This window comes from Acanthaster planci, linkage group LG08 (assembly GCF_054643075.1).
Source record: "Acanthaster planci isolate LZ-2023a linkage group LG08, COTS_SCS, whole genome shotgun sequence".
Lineage (NCBI taxonomy): Eukaryota > Metazoa > Echinodermata > Asteroidea > Valvatida > Acanthasteridae > Acanthaster > Acanthaster planci.
The window spans coordinates 20,105,479-20,122,963 of record NC_141784.1 but is presented as its reverse complement, the minus strand read 5'-3'; the positions used below and the strand labels follow the sequence as shown (position 1 = coordinate 20,122,963).

Below are 17,485 nucleotides of genomic sequence, written 5' to 3'. Positions count from 1 at the left end.
ACTTGGGAGCACGCTGAGCATCGCGGCGCGCACTCAGGCTGGATTGGCGCCGATACCGGGGAGTGGAGCACAAGGCGGCAAAGAATTGGACACTCCGGGCCTTCATGAAGGCATGACATCGTTGGCATTGGGAAACTACATTTTAGGAATTCGAATGTTGTTACATGTAAAAACTTTTTTGTGGATGTTAGGCCACAGTGGCAATGAAACTGCACTCCACCCAAACCCTTCAATCATTCACCGTTAAAATTTATACTGGCAACTTCTGGAAAGATAGCAAGATTCCCTCAGCGCCCGGAAAGTTTGAATTTTGTAACTTAAGTAAGTAGTATTTCACGTTGCAATATTCTAAATAAAAAGGAAAGAATTTTCGAAACACACCATAGGAATCTCAAAGAGGATACAACGGAAGTGCTTAAACAAGAAATGGCTCATATGATATCATTAAAATTTGGAAAACAAAATAAGGACCAATCTTGATTAGCGTTGGGGAGGGGGCCGAGTCCATTTTGCACCGTTATAAACAAATCAACAACCCACTAAGTTCAACAAAAACTGGCTTCATGTAGCTTTTTTTCTCTTTTATTGAACACTCAGTTTTCAGTGTCAGAAACAGGAAGTTTTTGCAATGTAAGATGTTTATGTTGTTGACTTGTTGTTTGTGTTTATTTATTGAATGAATCGCAAACTCAATCAGAATAGAAGCACTGCAAATGCTAGTACAATTTTGACTTTTTTTCTAGAAAATAGCCCATAATCTTCCTAATCCATGAACATGAAGCAACTAATACTTAGGCAGTCTATCAAGCCCACAGACCAGAGCCGTATATACATGTACATGTAGATTAATATAGATCATAGACCTGGAGGAGAAATCTCCTACAGGTTTCTTATTAATTAATATCTCTGCGGCAACATCACAGACCAGAGCTAGCTAGCCGCGGACAGGCCATCGGCGCCCTCTGTTGACCACACATCGACGCGACGGCGCTAATAGACGTAGACTCGATTGATCGATCGCTGAACGCTTCATCAAAAGTTTGAACAACTTAGTTTGTTTGCGCAGTTAGTGGACCTCCAGCCACAAAATCGAGGATGAAGCTTCATGTAATTTTAACAACCGGTGTCCTGCTGTGTGCTTGGGTTCTTCTCTCAATTCTTCAAACCGCAGGTAAGCCTATCCTGAGAATTTTCTTGATCTGATTCAACTTGTTTGTTGGCCTGTGGTTCAGTAGATCATCGAGCACATCCTCGTCGTTGCGATATGCAAACTTGTTTCTAAAACATCTTTAAACGATTGTATTTGGAACCGCTAAAAACAGGAATAATGAAGCAGGCTTTAAAAAGGGCTAAAAACAGTGTTTTAAAACAGGTTCCTCTGCATGTTTTCTTGAAAACGGATCCCCGGTTTCCAGACTGTTTTCTAGAAAACAGGAATAAAACATGTTTTTTCCTGTTTTATGAAAACATACATTTGCATAAATAAATATTTATAAGATGCAAACAAGGACTGATGTATTTGTGTCTTTCACATACATCGGAATAGAACTGTTTTACCATGGTTTTACTCTGGCATCATATATGTCTTCATGTGTACAGAATGTTCTTCAAATGAAGTTGTATCTTACATTTACTTCTAAGCAAGTATGGAATCATTGAATTCCAGTTAGCTGCATGTGGTTATTCTTAATCACTTTCTCAGAGATAATTTGTACTCAGTGTTGCTTTTGAGTCCATCACAAGTCCCTGCAAGTCCCTGTAAGTCCATCACAAGTCATTCAGTCTTATTAATCCAATTCACAAGCTATTCAAATGAGTTGTGACAAAGCATTCCTTTGTCATTGTTCACTCTGTTACTTATGACTGGCCTTTTGAAGGGACTTGTGACTGGACTTGTGATGGGCTCGAATACAACTTGATTTGTATACACGAATCGATACTGTATGCACCGTATCCGATGGGCTCGAATACAGCTTGATTTGTATACACGAATCGATACTGTATGCACCGTTCATGATGTTTTACTGATACTCACTTTAACATTTACTGCTAATTAAGCAAAGTTTGCATAAACATCATGTACATGTATAATCTATCTAAGAGTTTATACTTGGTGTAACCGCAAACCGAACTAGTCGATTGGCACCTCACCATGCAAACCTACCAAGTGACACGCTGCTAATTCACATGATGCAGTCAGTTTATCCAATCTGAAATAAAGCATGCATGCTTACAGGGATATAGAGCATTTCAAACTGATCAGTTTTACACAGCTTTCTTCATGCCATCTTTCTATATTTTTCTAAAATACACTGCTGTTCCCCATTACCAACACATGCATGTCGGACAGCAGGCCTATACAGACAATTAAGTGACTCATAAATCATTTGACCGTATAGGCCTAAATCAACCATTGCTGGACCAAGCATTCACACAGATTGTTAGCCTGCAAACGAACAGAAAGATGTGGGGACCTTGACTTGACTATATAAAAAAAGACAGGCGATTTTGCCTACTGCTGTGTTTGCAGATCTTCACGGTTGGCTGGCAACATTTTTCTCTCCGATGAAAGCAAGTTATCTCAATTCAAGCAAATCATGTTCCACATCAATTCCTGTATCTCGTTTTGGTTTTTTGTGGGGCAATCCATTTTGTTGTACAGATAATTCCAGAAATGAGGGGTCCATTTTTTTGGTGTCCCTGTCACATCTGACATATGATTTTATAAGTTTAGAACACATTTTCTAATTTCCAAGAGCGATGAATAAAATTACCTGCCAAACAAATAGTAATAGTTTGAAATCAGTTCCGGTGATATTTCCATGTCAAATAACACACTTTTGGACCCCTAATTTCTGGAATTTACCTGATACATGTACATTTTTATCATTGAAATAACTTTTGCTTGCCTGTCATGGAACTGCAACATAGAAAACTCAACTGGTTCATTTTATTATAAATTTAGTTACTTACACTATAAATAGCATTGTACACAAAAAGTTGAATATAATCTCATAAAGCGTATGCCTACCCAGGGCAGGAACTTCATGGTATTGGAGGCAATTAAGTCTTCATGTTCCTGACCTTTGCCTCAATGCCCTTTGAAATAGACAATTTGCTTCTTTACTACGACTAGCCCTTGTAAATTAGAAAGCTACTGCCTAGATCATTACCAACGAGGTTTCACATGATGCACCGCATCTTTATAGTCAAAGATGCTCTTTCACCATCTAAAAATTTCATGCCACCTTGTCGGTACTTTTCAGCTTCAGAACCTTCAAACTTACAGATTTATCAAATTTTAAAAAAGTTCCTAAAACAGTTAAACTACATCTCCAGTATAACCAACTGGTGTGCTAACTTAAAGTCTGTCCAAACTGTAGTTTGGATGGCGTCAAGTTCCAGGACACGAACAGTCCTGCAGTAAATTTCTGTAGCAAATTTCTCAACCTTCTCCAAATCTCTGCGGTTCATCACATCTGAAAATATATACCATGTGGCGCTAACTTTCATCCATGACTCAAACTGAAACTGCAAGTACAAGTTGCCAATGTAAACAAAATGAGGGCACATGGCACACGCAAGTACCAGTAGTCTGTGCTATTGTCGGGCTGGCTTCCAAATCCAATTGTCATCAGAATGGTCCCAAAATTGGGACAGATATTATTGTTAGAAAGTCAATGCTCGAAAGCCCTACCACCGGTAGAACAGCATACAGCAAAAAGTCCTGAATCAGTCTTGGGCAATTTTACATGTGCTAGTGCATCGCTGACAACTTACTGAGCTCAGCGAAGCTTTTTGCATTCAGAGAGTTCATTTGATTGCTTAAGACCTGTGAAGGCAAAACGTCTGGACATACAGTATAAGACGAATTCGTGGACCAAGGAGTACTTTTTTGACTGATTTTGAAGGCATATGCATCTTTCCTACATCATTGTTTGTTGGTTGGCTTTTGTTTTGGCCTGTAGAAGCCACGTACCAACCGGAATGCGACACGTTAGATGAGGCTGTACGACAAATTAACCAAGCCCAGTCACAGCTGGGGAGTGTCAACGCTAGCATCAACTGTACCCGTAATGCAGCCTGCGACGGTTTCAGCTGTGTCCTTCCCTTCCAGGTATTTAGACAATGAAGCTAATAACTGAACATAACTGAAGATCATCAAATTTACCAGTGTCCCGGATCTTTCTCTTTCTTTCTTCCTTTCTCTGGGCGTACAGCAACAAACAACGCACAAGCCCCAATAACATCACAGTGTATTGAGGCGACCTTGGACAATGTATGACTCAACAATACTTGTACGTAGTTCAGTGAAATGTCATTTTTGCAAAATTTGATACTTCGTCCGAATTAAATCGGTCTGAATGAGAGATCCACGTTTTGTTTTAGAGTGCTTCCCAGTAAAAAAAAAAAAAAAAGAGCGGGGCTCTTTGATAATTTTGGCTTGCAAAGAGTTTTGAGAGCGTGATCTTATTAGTGGTACTCTGATACAGAAATGGATTTGAAAGGACCTCTAATTTTTCCTCAGTCTTTATTAAGTTACATCAATTCACGTCTGAGTTAGGAAATGCACTCAGTGTAGTCGGCTTGTTTCTTATGGTCTGACCTTTGAACACAGACAAGGTTTGCATAAAGAATTGTTCTGGGTGTTACAATCTTCTTTGTTTCAGGTTTCATATTCCTCCATGGTCATACTCGAACTCACACTCGGAACGAAACACTCAATATTTAGTAGTTTTTATCTGTACATTCCAAAAGCTGAATACGTATTTGGCTTTTGTTTTTCTGTCTAATGTACTAATTGTGTATGTTTCCTTTTGTTCTTATTTATTTGTACGTTTGTAATTATGTATAAATTTACCTTGTAGTTTTGATGTGAGGGATCCTTTGGAAAACAGGTTAAGTTTAACTGAAATGGACCACCCTCGTTAAAGATTAAATAAATAAAATAAACTAATACCTGAAGTTAACTCACACTCAACTACACCACTTCCAGTGCTGACTGACCTGGCTGTTACCTGATTATTGGATCAGCCATTCTTTGTATGGGTTGTGGATGGCATTTCAAGTGAAGGGAGTCGCTGTCCATTGTGTTACAGAAAAGAGCACCTTTGTAAATTGCATGCAACAGCCCAGTAAGCCTAGCCGCCCTGTGTATTTATGCATTGGCATACAGAATTTAGTGTGAAATATAGCCATGAACAAGGCCAGCCGGGGGCCTGAGTCATATCTGTACTTTGTGATGGGGATATGGTTGCATTATATTGAAGAAGTTACAGGGTCAACTGGTATACACGTATAGTCACAGGTGTACTGGATTGGATCTGCCAATCTGAGTGTACCCATAGGAAATGAAGGCTATTACATGGCATTACCGAAGAACACAGCAAATGCGCTGCTGGCAGTGTGGAGAGCCTAACCATCAATAAAATGCTCACGTTCAAAGAGACACCTGAATGGTACCTGTTAAATATGCACGCATGATGCGTACAATGCCAGCAAATGGGAACGCCGCTTTGAAATTATGCGCGGCAGTCAACTTGTTAAGAAGTACATGTATACTCTTGCTATACCTTCTGCGAGGAAGCCATAAATATAAGGGATAATTAATTGGCTGGACTAATCAAGCACCTGTATAGTTGTGGCTGCTCATTTCATGCCTGAGTCAATCCAAATTATTGGATATTCATGAGCCTAGCTACCATTTGATTGAATTGAATCTTTGGATATTTGGCGTAGCCCTGGTTCATTTGTAATAAAAACATGGACAGGTTGTTGGTTGGTGCCAAAATGCCCAGTATTAAAAGAAAAATCCCCCCCCCCCATGCAAAAGTCATATTATTGACTTTCACTTGAAGCAAAAGGAACTGGGGGGTTTGGTTTGCTGGAAATTGTAGCTTCATGCTTGTTTGAATTGAGGTTTTATATCTCACAAATTGTGTTTAAATTTGTATGAAAGTAAATTTTAAAAATGATAATTGAACCAAACAAAATTTGTGCATGTAGAAATGCTGAACTGGTACCGTTGGCTGCAAAATTTGTTGATCCTGCCCCACTTATTCATTATGGGCCTGTGGACAAGTTCAACAAACTTTTACACGTTGGCCCTTTTTTTTTCTTCAGTGACAGTCGAAGAACTTATATTTATACATGTATTCTGCTCCCAATGTGAAACCTGGTCCATCGGGCATTTGAAGTGATGGATGACCTTTTGGTCCATTGCTGTCACTCTTGGTGAATTTGGTAAATGCTGTGGATTAACGGGACTTTGACATGAATGTCTAGTGAGGCCCTTTTTTTTTGCTTTTGCAAATATCTGCACATTCAAATTCCATGGAAATAGTTTGAAACTTTTTTGAGGGTGTACGCGTGTGGGGTAAGATACGTTTCAACGTTTATTTTTGTATCCTGTGCAGACTTTTTTGGCCATGTTACAAGGGTTGCTTGTTTGAATTCCACAACTCGACCTGTCTGCCTCTCTGATCAGTTGCTGGGAAAAATTCCATATAAAGGACACAGCTTGACACCTTGTTTGAAAACCCTATGAGACTGATCTGAACAGTTCTAAGTGTTTTCTGAGGAAATACTTTAATGTTTCACTGCTAAATTGGACTTTCAAGTAGGACATTTCATTGCTTTCAGATGACTGTGACATAGGTTACTGTGGAGAAAATTAGTGACACTCATATGGAATTCTTTCCAAGTACGCCCAGCTCATCATCAGAGCCTTTATACTCCTCGCATCTCCATATTGTCCCCCGCTGCAGGGTCAGAGAACTGAGCTGAGGGTCAAGCTGCACCCTTGCGATGATCCGCCTCAGATGTTCCTTCTGGTTCAGGACCCAGACACCAACTTGCCCTACATCCAGGAAACCGTCACCCGCGGGGATACCTACACCATCCCAGGTTGGTCAGGGGAGGTGTCGCGTTAGTCCCCTCCTTGGGCAGTGCATTGTAAGGATCGATGTACTTCCATACGTATCCCTCCCAAAAATAACAGTGTTGTGCTGATGTAGATAAGGCTTTAAGAGCTGGGGATAGGTTTAGTGTTACTTTGCACGTTGCCACCCAGATGAAACTTGACACAAAATGTTCGACTCTCAGCAACTCGTGGTGCACTGTTTACATGTATGTCAGCGTCTGTCACGTGGAGAGAGTTTAAGTGTGTAAGACCGTCAGTCTGCCATGTACAGTATATTATCCATCAATAAAAGAAGGCTGTATAATTCAAAGTTATACATATATTATATGTCTAAAAACCCACAGTGCGTTGAATCTAAATAACCCAATTGTGTATTTGTTTTAGGTTTACACTATGACTTCTCATTTCTTGAGCTGGATGTGGCTGTCCAAGTACAGTTTGGCAAAGTCTCAGAAGGCTTGGAAATTGGGGTAAATATGCCAAACATTTTTTTTTTTTCGTTCTTTAAGGTTACAATTTTATTTTGAGATTGCAACGTAAAGCATGACATTGATCTCTGCATGAAAAGGGTACATGTATAGTCCGTCCTTTCTGCAAATATTGGGAAAATGTACCGGCTTTTCATTTTTCTGGGGGGGGGAACTCTAGCTCTTACCCTGAGTGGAATGTGGATCTGTTCCAAACATTTTGGGAGTCTGATGGTGGTTGCGAGGGGCATGCATTCAAATTATCCCCCTCCCCTTCTGATTTGTTCCAGAGTAGTAGATAAATAACCCCTTGCTGTGTATGCGTCTGAAGTCTTGGAAACTTGACTTCCATTCATTTTTATTCATTATTTTGTTCTGCACAGTTGTCTTTGGTGTTTCTAGCTGACGACGCAATGATATTTGATGTTCCCATTTTATCTCCGATAGTCATCAAAACACCCCCTTGCTCCACCCAGGGGCCTGGTAGGTCACACCTATTGTCACATTAGGTCCAGGTCAGCATGAAATGTGCAGCAGTATTGTCTAAAAAGGGAAGGATGATCTCACCAAGGACATTTTTGTCGTTTGATGCTGTCTGTTAAGATCAAAGGTGTAAATTAAGCGACTGTCATGATCATATCCAAAACTTGACCAGTTTATTTTACACAGTTGTAGTCTGTGTGGACTTGGGCACAGGAACATGTGCATAGATCCATTGTCTGAGGAGATGTGTTGCCAGTGTGTACATGTACAAGTGCATTTGTAGACACGTACACATTAGGACCCAGTTTTCGTCAGAATGTGCACAAGCTTGTGACACTTTCATTAAGTTGCAATATCCTGTCATATAATTGTATCACAATTATGAGGACATCTGTTTATGGTGTGGCTGCATGGTATTCCGCATTACTTGGTCAGGATCATTGCTGTTGGAAACTAGTTCAGGCTTTGAACTTTTCACTTACTGACTGGAGAGCCAAGAGCTTTACTGTGTAATTGCTTTATTTGGGATTTTAGGCCAAAGTGTACAGTGTCAACGAATGCAAGAACTTGTCAGTGGACTCACACCACCCTCTGGTTTCCAGTGTGCCAGGGAGGATGATTGTAAGGGCTTAAGATGTGTGGGAACCATCGACTTTGGCTTCGTCGTAAGTTAATTTGGTTATTAATAATCAATAAAAGAATTCACCGATGACATCTGTGACAATTATGCATTTATGTGCAAATGTTTATGTGATGGTTTTGTGATATTGATATTGCATTTATATTGTTGCCATTAAAGTCGGAGTTCACAGGTCATCAAAATGCGTTGCATCTGTGCCATATAGGCATACATGTAATTGAATCGTGTTCTTTTTTTCCGGAAGTCTTATGAAATCACAGCGAAATCAGTACTTGACAGTTGCACGGATCCCATCTCGTACAACATTACCATCCAAGATGTGAATGGCGCTCATGTGTGGTTTCATCCGTTCATCCATTCCGAGACTGTGCCTGTGGGTGAGTTCATTTGTTCCTCAAAGTTCGAGATTTCTGCAACTCAACAGACAGTACGTAGATGCCTGGTTATTTTTTATTGTAAATAACATTTGATTTCAGGAACTATTTGGTTTTGCAGTGCGACGAGTCTTTGATTGGAACAAAGGTTTTCTTAAGTTGTCTTCAATTTGGATGCCACTTAAATGGAGGGGGGCATCAGTCATGGCTTTTTTTAAAAACTGGAATCAAGTTTCATTCCCAGATTTCAAGTCAGCATGTTGTAATATGGTTGTAGTTGTGTTGTCTCAGATGTATTCCAAAATTAAGAGGAACATTATATTCCAGGATAAAAAAAAAACCAGTGAAGCTGGGTGTCTGTTCTGAGCTTTGCCGGGAAGCATGCATCTTAACATGTGGTAACATGCAGTGTTGTATTCGAGTTCATCACAAGTCCTGTCACAAGTCCAGTCACAAGTCCCTTCACAAGTCCAGTCACAAGTCCCTTCACAAGTCCCTCCACAAGTCCCTCCACAAGTCCAGTCACAAGTCCCTTCACAAGTCCAGTCACAAGTCCCTTCACAAGTCCAGTCACAAGTCCCTTCACAAGTCAAGTCATAAGTCCCTTCACAAGTCAAGTCACAAGTCCCTTCACAAGTCCAGTCACAAGTCCCTTCACAAGTCCAGTCACAAGTCCCTTCACAAGTCCAGTCACAAGTCCCTTCACAAGTCAAGTCACAAGTCCCTTCACAAGTCAAGTCACAAGTCCCTTCACAAGTCCAGTCACAAGTCCTTGCACAAGTCCTTTCACAAGTCCAGTCACAAGTCCTTTCACAAGTCCAGTCACAAGTCCCTTCACAAGTCAAGTCACAAGTCCCTTCACAAGTCCAGTCACAAGTCCCTTCACAAGTCAAGTCATAAGTCCCTTCACAAGTCAAGTCACAAGTCCCTTCACAAGTCAAGTCACAAGTCCTTGCACAAGTCCTTTCACAAGTCCAGTCACAAGTCCCTTCACAAGTCCAGTCACAAGTCCCTTCACAAGTCAAGTCACAAGTCCCTTCACAAGTCAAGTCATAAGTCCCTTCACAAGTCAAGTCACAAGTCCTTGCACAAGTCCTTTCACAAGTCCAGTCACAAGTCCCTTCACAAGTCCAGTCACAAGTCCCTTCACAAGTCAAGTCACAAGTCCCTTCACAAGTCAAGTCATAAGTCCCTTCACAAGTCAAGTCAGAAGTCCCTTCACAAGTCAAGTCACAAGTCCTTGCACAAGTCCCTTCACAAGTCCAGTCACAAGTCCCTTCACAAGTCCCTTCACAAGTCCAGTCACAAGTCCCTTCACAAGTCCCTTCACAAGTCCAGTCACAAGTCCCTTCACAAGTCCCTTCACAAGTCCAGTCACAAGTCCCTTCACAAGTCCAGTCACAAGTCCCTTCACAAGTCCAGTCACAAGTCCCTTCACAAGGCCAGTCACAAGTCCAGTCACAAGTCCCTTCACAAGGCCAGTCACAAGTCCCTTCACAAGTCCAGTCACAAGTCCCTTCACAAGTCCAGTCACAAGTCCCTTCACAAGTCCAGTCACAAGTCCAGTCACAAGTCCCTTCACAAGTCCAGTCACAAGTCCCTTCACAAGTCCAGTCACAAGTCCCTTCACAAGTCCAGTCACAAGTCCCTTCACAAGTCCAGTCACAAGTCCAGTCACAAGTCCCTTCACAAGTCAAGTCACAAGTCCAGTCACAAGTCCCTTCACAAGTCAAGTCACAAGTCCTTGCACAAGTCCTTTCACAAGTCAAGTCACAAGTCCTTGCACAAGTCCTTTCACAAGTCCAGTCACAAGTCCCTTCACAAGTCCTTGCACAAGCCCCTTCACAAGTCCAGTCACAAGTCCCTCAATACACTGGCAGGGACCTTTGATGGACTCGAAGACAACACTGTGTAACACTGTGCTGAGGTGACCTGTGACTGAGGCCCCTCCAACTTTTACACAAGACACTACTGCTGCAGTAACCCCTGGCTGTGTATGACCATTAGAGGTGCTGAAGTCGTAGTCTGGAAGCCTGCAAACATTATCAGGAATATCTAGAGAAATCTCATACCCACTGGCTGTTGGGACATCTCCAGTGGTATGGTCCCCAGGCTATATGTAAACTCTCACCTAACCGTTCAGACAAATTGTCCTTTGTACATGTAAAACAGATGCCATTGGCCTGCCACAAGGAATTGAGGCCAACCTCACCGTCCTAATGGATCCATTCACAGACGACATTGATTACTTGCTAACCACGGTAAGATTTTTCTTTTCTTTTCCTTGGGTGTTTTCCAAACTTCTGTTTGGACTGCGGCTCTGTCCAAAAGATCCAGTGGCATTACTTAAGGCCTGTGATGATGGGGAGATTTGGGCTTACCGTTCTTTCTCCTTTTCGTCTGTTGAATATCAAAGAATAACTTGCTAAATATGAAGATCACGTTCATGTGGTTCGAACATTTTGGTCTCCAAAATCATTGCGGTGCTGGAAATGAGGACATGGCTTGAGAGCTTGAAGTGCAGATTTGGAAAATTGCTTGGCCATGTAAAAGTTAGCTCAGGTTCCATCCTTTTGATCGTCCGACAGAAAGCAAGTGCAAGGTGGAAAAGAGCATCCACTTGTGTTGTCCATAGCACGCCTCAAACCCTATGTACTTTGAATTCTCCAAAGCTTTTAAACCTATTTCAACAACTTTCTTGACAACTTTCAAGCCTTCAGTTTCACGAACATTACTTTGAACATGTTGAAAACCACAGATTTGAACAGATTTTGAATAAATAATACACAGTGATAGACCAACACTGCTGTCTGTCGATGTGTGGTAGCTCCATTTTTCACTTGAGTGGTTCTTGGTAGATACCAACTTGTTCAGCAGTGTCACTAAACCAATCCTTCCCCGCTAAGTATCTCTGTGAATTTGCTTCTCTTCCAATTCCAGATCAAATTGATCATTCGCACTCCTCTGAGTCCACAGCCCATCATAGAAACATTTATTGAGAACGGACGCATGCCCATCCCACCATGCGGTAAGTTGTGTTTCCCCTGGCCAAGTTGTCCTTTCCCGACTCTCAATATCTTCTTCTTCGGCTTATAGTTTCCTGTTCACGATTCACGCGTGTAATTTTCTCCTCCATCTTGAGCCCCTTTGCACGATAGCCACCTTGCAGGGCACTTCCTTTTTTTAACAGAGAAATCTCCTTTGTGCATACCCAGTCGAACAAAAGCACTGGCCTGCAAGATGGCAGCCGTGCAAATCCTTCATTCCTCTTTGCTCACCAATCACTGGAGGTATACCAGGACTTGAAATAGAGTTTGGCCATCTCTTATCGTTGTTGTATCAGCTTTTTTTGCCTTGAAACTTGAAAGTCTGAAACCATCCGCCAACATCATGCACCAGTTTTGTTTACTTGTCAATAATAAGGCCCCTGCTGGATTTCACCATTACTAGATCACCCAATGACGACACCAGTTTCCAGACCCCCCACCTCTTTAACCCCCTTGCCGGGTGCGGGTGACGAGTGCGCGACTTGGCAGGCCATTAGTGATGGCATCAGAGATGACCCAGTGTTTGCCGGCAATATGGTGTGTGGGGTCAATAATAGTCCGTGTGATGGTATCGTCTGCAATCTGACTTCAGATGTAATTATATTACTCCTTTTTTTCATTGTCGAAATTGGAAACATTCACTTGAGAAGGTATTTTAACTTGTACTTATTTCTGGTTTTTAAATGCGTAAGCATCCATCAGACATGGAAAAGTGAAAAATTTTATTGAGGTCTTTGTGCACAAGTCATCTAATTCTCTTGCTTTTTCCTTTGTTTTGTTTGTTTGTTTGTTGGGTTGTTGGGGTGTTTGTTTGTTTGTTTGTTTGTTTGTTTGTTTGTTTGTTTGTTTGTTTGTTTGTTGGGGTTGTTTGTTTGTTTGTTTGTTTGTTTGTTTGTTTGTTGGGTTGTTTGTTTGTTTGTTTGTTTGTTTGTTTGTTTGGTGTCAATGTCTTGATCAGAATTTTTCAATGTAGTTTAATTATTGTTTGTCATAGTTTGTCTTTTTTCAATTCCACTTATTTATGATTCATACATTCCAAATAACTCTGATGTTTTGCTGAAACGTTTTTTTCCTCCGATTTCAAAGGGTCGTCTGTTTGTGTTCAAGCTGACATTGTTTCATTGTGAGGCTCCAGTTCGCCTTTTGTTCAGCATCGACGATGAGCCCAGCTTTGTTTACCATGTGGCGACAAACATAACGGACGTTGCTGTTGTTGCTATCGGTGAGATGATAATCCAGATAACATATGAACGGTACCCGGCAAAGGTATTCACTACTATGTGTTCTGGGGGGGGGGACGTTAATGGATGACTCTTTGGACAGAGATTGAACTATTCATATCATTTTAATTGTGCATTTTGCTCACTGAAATTGACAATTTGGTACATTTCACAGAATTTGGAAGCTTGTTATTGGTCCAAGGAAAATTCTGGTCATTCTTTTTCTTCTCCGACCAAAGTGGAAGAGCATTTACTGTCTGGTTTGATATTTCAGGGGTTTTTTTTGGGGGGGGGTTGTGTTATATATTTTGATATAATGCTATGGGCTTTGATTGCAGATCATATTGTTCAGGATGGAGAGCTGAAATTTTTTGTCATGAGACGAAGCAGCGAAGCTGTCGAGTTGGCAGTGGCACTGAAGTTGCCCACATCTGATGGAATCATCGCCGTCCCCCTGGTGCAAGATCGCATCATTCCTGTTCAGCCTTGCCGTAAGTCAAAGCAGGCTGCGAATATCTCCCAACAGCAAAAGAGTAATGCTTCAATTTGACACTACTAAGTTCCTTGTCAAAATAGCTCTGGGGTAGGAGTCTCGGGGGGCTGGAGTTTACGTTCTTGATATCAATGTTGGAACTAGTGGGAATTGTTGGGCCGACTGCCGAGTGCAAACTGTCACGTCGCCCATGACCCATATGGCGCTTGTAATGAGTGGGTATATGTACCAGTAATTAATTATTATGCACCAGTATTGTCAATTACTATTCGTGACATCAATTTTTATTCCCTTAAGCTTCAACTGTTCCTAGACCAGATGTTACTACTTCAGATCACCAGTACCACCAGGTACTGATCATCTTGAAACAGAACTCACAATTTCTGTCACCTCACAAAATTCACCCAAAATTTGGACTGCCGAGGCCACGAAGTCATGAACCCCAGGGCCGTGGCATGTCCCTACGTGTGCTCCATTATATGACCATGACATTGTCCTTAGTTGAGGTGGTTTTGAGTCAAACCAACTTGGGGACTGAAAAGACACCTAGGGATGGAGCCGGCCTAGCACAGATTTGTAGTGTTTGTAACTCCAATGATCCACAGGCAAGCTGAATTTGGACAATCGTGTACAAATGGGAACCATCAACCTGCATACCGTCTGTCATGCTGCGTTCCTTTTTTGCACCTTGTAAAATGAACTTGAGTTCATTTTTCCACAAAGAAAATATGCAGTCATATCGACTCGTCAACTTTTATCTTCCAAGTTAACATGTATGCACGTATTGTCACTCAGGTCCACAAAGCACCCAGAATCCGTCAGGTCCCATGACCCAGGAACCTTCCAAGTCCCCAACAGGCAGACCTGGGGATGATGGCAAGCCAGACAAGTCGCCACAATCCAAGACGAGTGCCGGTGAGTTTAATCAAATGTATAGGTCATGGCTACTATATTCTGGCTTTTTTCACAATTTAACTGTGCATGTACGCATACATAATTTTTCTCGTTGTGGGCACTACACCAGAATTGAAACATGCTGTGGGGCCAAACTATTATGGGAACAAATTGTATCCCCACAACTCCGTCCCGACTTTCCTAGGGAAAGAAATGTTCCCCCCAACGGGGTAAAGGCCTACCCACACATTCAGTCGTGTTTGACTATACCATCAGGGAGAGAGGGCATTGTGTTCCCTGGTGTACCTTCAATATAAACTCTCCCAAAGACTAAACACAAGCACTTGGTACCAAGACAGTAGATTGACTCCTGAGGAGAGGGGAAACATTACCTTGCTCCTGTAACATGAATATCTTCATGGTTAGAAGCCTTGCGAATGAATTCTGAACACAGCGTTGTTTTCAATCAAGTCTTGCCTTTTTCCAGGGCGTTCCTTTATTCTAGACTCTTTCTTTGAGGTGAAACAAAAGGAGCCTAATTTCCATACGGTGCAAATCCACCCATTCAAATTGGTAGTATGGTTTTGAATTTCACGTGAACCAACGGGCATGAATTCACCTTTGGCGTATTGTGTGTCCACCTGCTTACAGCAATCATTGGTGCAGTTGTGGGCGTGGTCGCTGTCGTCGTGGTTATCGCGGTCGTCTTGGCGCTGGTGTGGTACCGTCGGCGATCCCGCAAGCCGCATGATGAGATCAACCTGGTTGAGAACACCTCCGTGCAAGCTTAAGACCCAATGATACACCAGACAGCTTCATGAAGCTGTTACACGGTTACACAGAAATTGTTTTAACCATAGGACTTTCACGACCTGAACTCTGAATAAAGTATGCACTCTTCACTTGTGCTGTGTGCAGCACACTGACTGAGTTCTCGTCCTTTTGTGCACGTGCATTCAGTATTCGCAGATGTCTTCTGAAATAGCAGGTGCGTCAGATTTGAAAACTTGGAATAAAATTCAAAGTGTCTAAACTGACCCTTGCCTTCTTTTGTCCATGAAACAATCCAAGCTCTTTTGCGAATCTAGTTGGGTAGTGCCTTTCGGTGTTTTTTTTTGGTAAGGGCGACCATTGCTTTGTTCCTGAAAGACCTTGGCTTTTTGAAATACCAGAATGGCTTATTTTATGATGAATTTCACCGTTGTGGTTACCGTTGTCACAAACTAATGCAGAGCCTTGCATGCCTTGCGTGCACACAAACTTCGTTTTCACAGACTAACACATACATAACTGTTGCAATTGATTATAATTGTTTTCACAAAATGAAACCATTTTTATCTCCTAAGAGTGATTTCCAGTTTAACAAGCATACACATTGACAATCCCTGTCAAATATTTATTAATGTTTTCCTCTGAATTGTAGATCACAAACATGCTGAAGTGGCCGACTGTGAAAAACCGAAATCTCGAAATCACACTTTTGAGTGTGAAGTGCATGCATGTATATCCACATCAGTTTACAAGTTAAATTTGAATAAAATCTGGCACACCGAATTACCTGATTGCACAAGAACATAATTCGAATTTCCCAGTCTAAAGACACTGTTGCCATACCTCGTGATTCGGGGCAAGCTTTTGCATAGCGACCACCATCTCTGGAATAGACTGGTTCCTTTGTGCCCTTCTTATCCATTGAGAGCAGTGTATTGTTGCAAGGCGTCTCTTTTGTAACTAAGCAAAAGTTTGCCCTGAATCACCAGGTATAGCAACAGTGGTTTTAGTTTGGAGAATTCAAATTGTTCTGTTCAAGTGAATTTAAAGAACTCAGTGCACCAGATTTTATTAAAATTTAACTTGCAAACGGCTGATTGTTCTTCGCATGTTTTCCATGGACTGTGCTACACAAGGAGTTATGCATAACAGTTTGAGATACCACTGACAGTTTGAGAGGAAAAGTATTTATGAGAGTGATTATTCAGTACCTATCATGTACATGTACCAGTCTATTCTATTATAGGGGTGTAGTTTTTCTTGTTCTTTTGAGGGAATTAAATATTTCTATGCATAGTGTTAATTAAACTGGTGTATAAATTTACATTTATCATTTTTAATACACTTTGTCATGCATGAAAATGTTCTAAACATTTGAGTGCCTCTTGTAGGATAGGAACGTAAATTTTTGCAAGTTCTTTTTGTGAGTCAAGTTTAATGAGCTGTTTTTTCTTTGTAAAATTAATTAGCTGTATAGGTCCTGAGACATTGGAATCCTTGTAGGTATAGATAAGGCATGGTTGGTAATGTTCACTGGTTTCCAACAACATCCCCTTGACAATGCTGTAAGCAGTACTTTCTATATAGGATTCTTCCTGGTATATGGGTTCCAAAAAACTCAATGCAAACTGGTAATGTGATTGTTCATGCAAACCAGGGAGATGCATGCATGTACTAGTCACTGCACAACTGGTTCCCACCCCTCTCCTTTCAGACTCTCAGATACCGGTATGTAGCTTTGGGGCCAGGAACCGGCTTACCTTTCCCAGTTCCACGTTACTGGTGATTTCAATATAAAATAAAATTAATAAAAAAAACTTGCCATGGACTGGTTCCTGATCCCTGAATTAAAATGTGTGGAGGGGACCAATCTCAACCACTCCCATCATTCAAAACAAGCCTTGTTTGTGGAATGGAAACATGGCGAACAGTAACTTCCTTTTTGCACGTTACAAGTAATAGGCCGTCTGGTTTTTAGTGAGAGCAGGGGCCAACTTTCATTATATGTGTCTCCACTGGAAGGGTGAATACAGAGTTTATCCTAGCTACGTACGCCCATGAGCAGCTGTATATTTTTGAGTTATCAAGGTTTGGTGTAATCTTAGTACTTGGGAGTTTAATGAAATATTTTAGGCTTGTCAGAGTTAGACAATAAAAAAGAATTTTTTATTTGA

The 17,485-nt window shown here is 41.3% G+C and overlaps 1 protein-coding gene across 1 annotated transcript; it reads left to right on the top strand.

Annotated features, from left to right (window-relative positions):
* The first annotated feature begins 988 nt into the window (after window positions 1–988).
* Window positions 989–17,485, top strand: LOC110977404 (uncharacterized). The gene is made up of 14 exons (XM_022231498.2): window positions 989–1,171; window positions 3,969–4,117; window positions 6,768–6,906; window positions 7,307–7,392; window positions 7,773–7,872; window positions 8,407–8,537; window positions 8,757–8,889; window positions 11,059–11,147; window positions 11,827–11,914; window positions 12,337–12,527; window positions 13,020–13,155; window positions 13,492–13,644; window positions 14,442–14,561; window positions 15,192–17,485. Exons 1-14 carry the CDS (start codon window positions 1,096–1,098, stop codon window positions 15,329–15,331), a joined length of 1,731 nt encoding a protein of 576 aa, XP_022087190.2. The 5' UTR covers window positions 989–1,095; the 3' UTR covers window positions 15,332–17,485.

Bases quoted from the DNA above. Each gene is read 5' to 3' on its own strand.
- LOC110977404 (XM_022231498.2), top strand. From the start codon at position 1,096: ATGAAGCTTCATGTAATTTTAACAACCGGTGTCCTGCTGTGTGCTTGG. The intron at 7,873-8,406 runs GTAGGTCACACC...TTGGGATTTTAG, and splicing joins TTGCTCCACCCAGGGGCCTG to GCCAAAGTGTACAGTGTCAA. The intron at 8,538-8,756 runs GTAAGTTAATTT...TTTTTCCGGAAG, and splicing joins CCATCGACTTTGGCTTCGTC to TCTTATGAAATCACAGCGAA.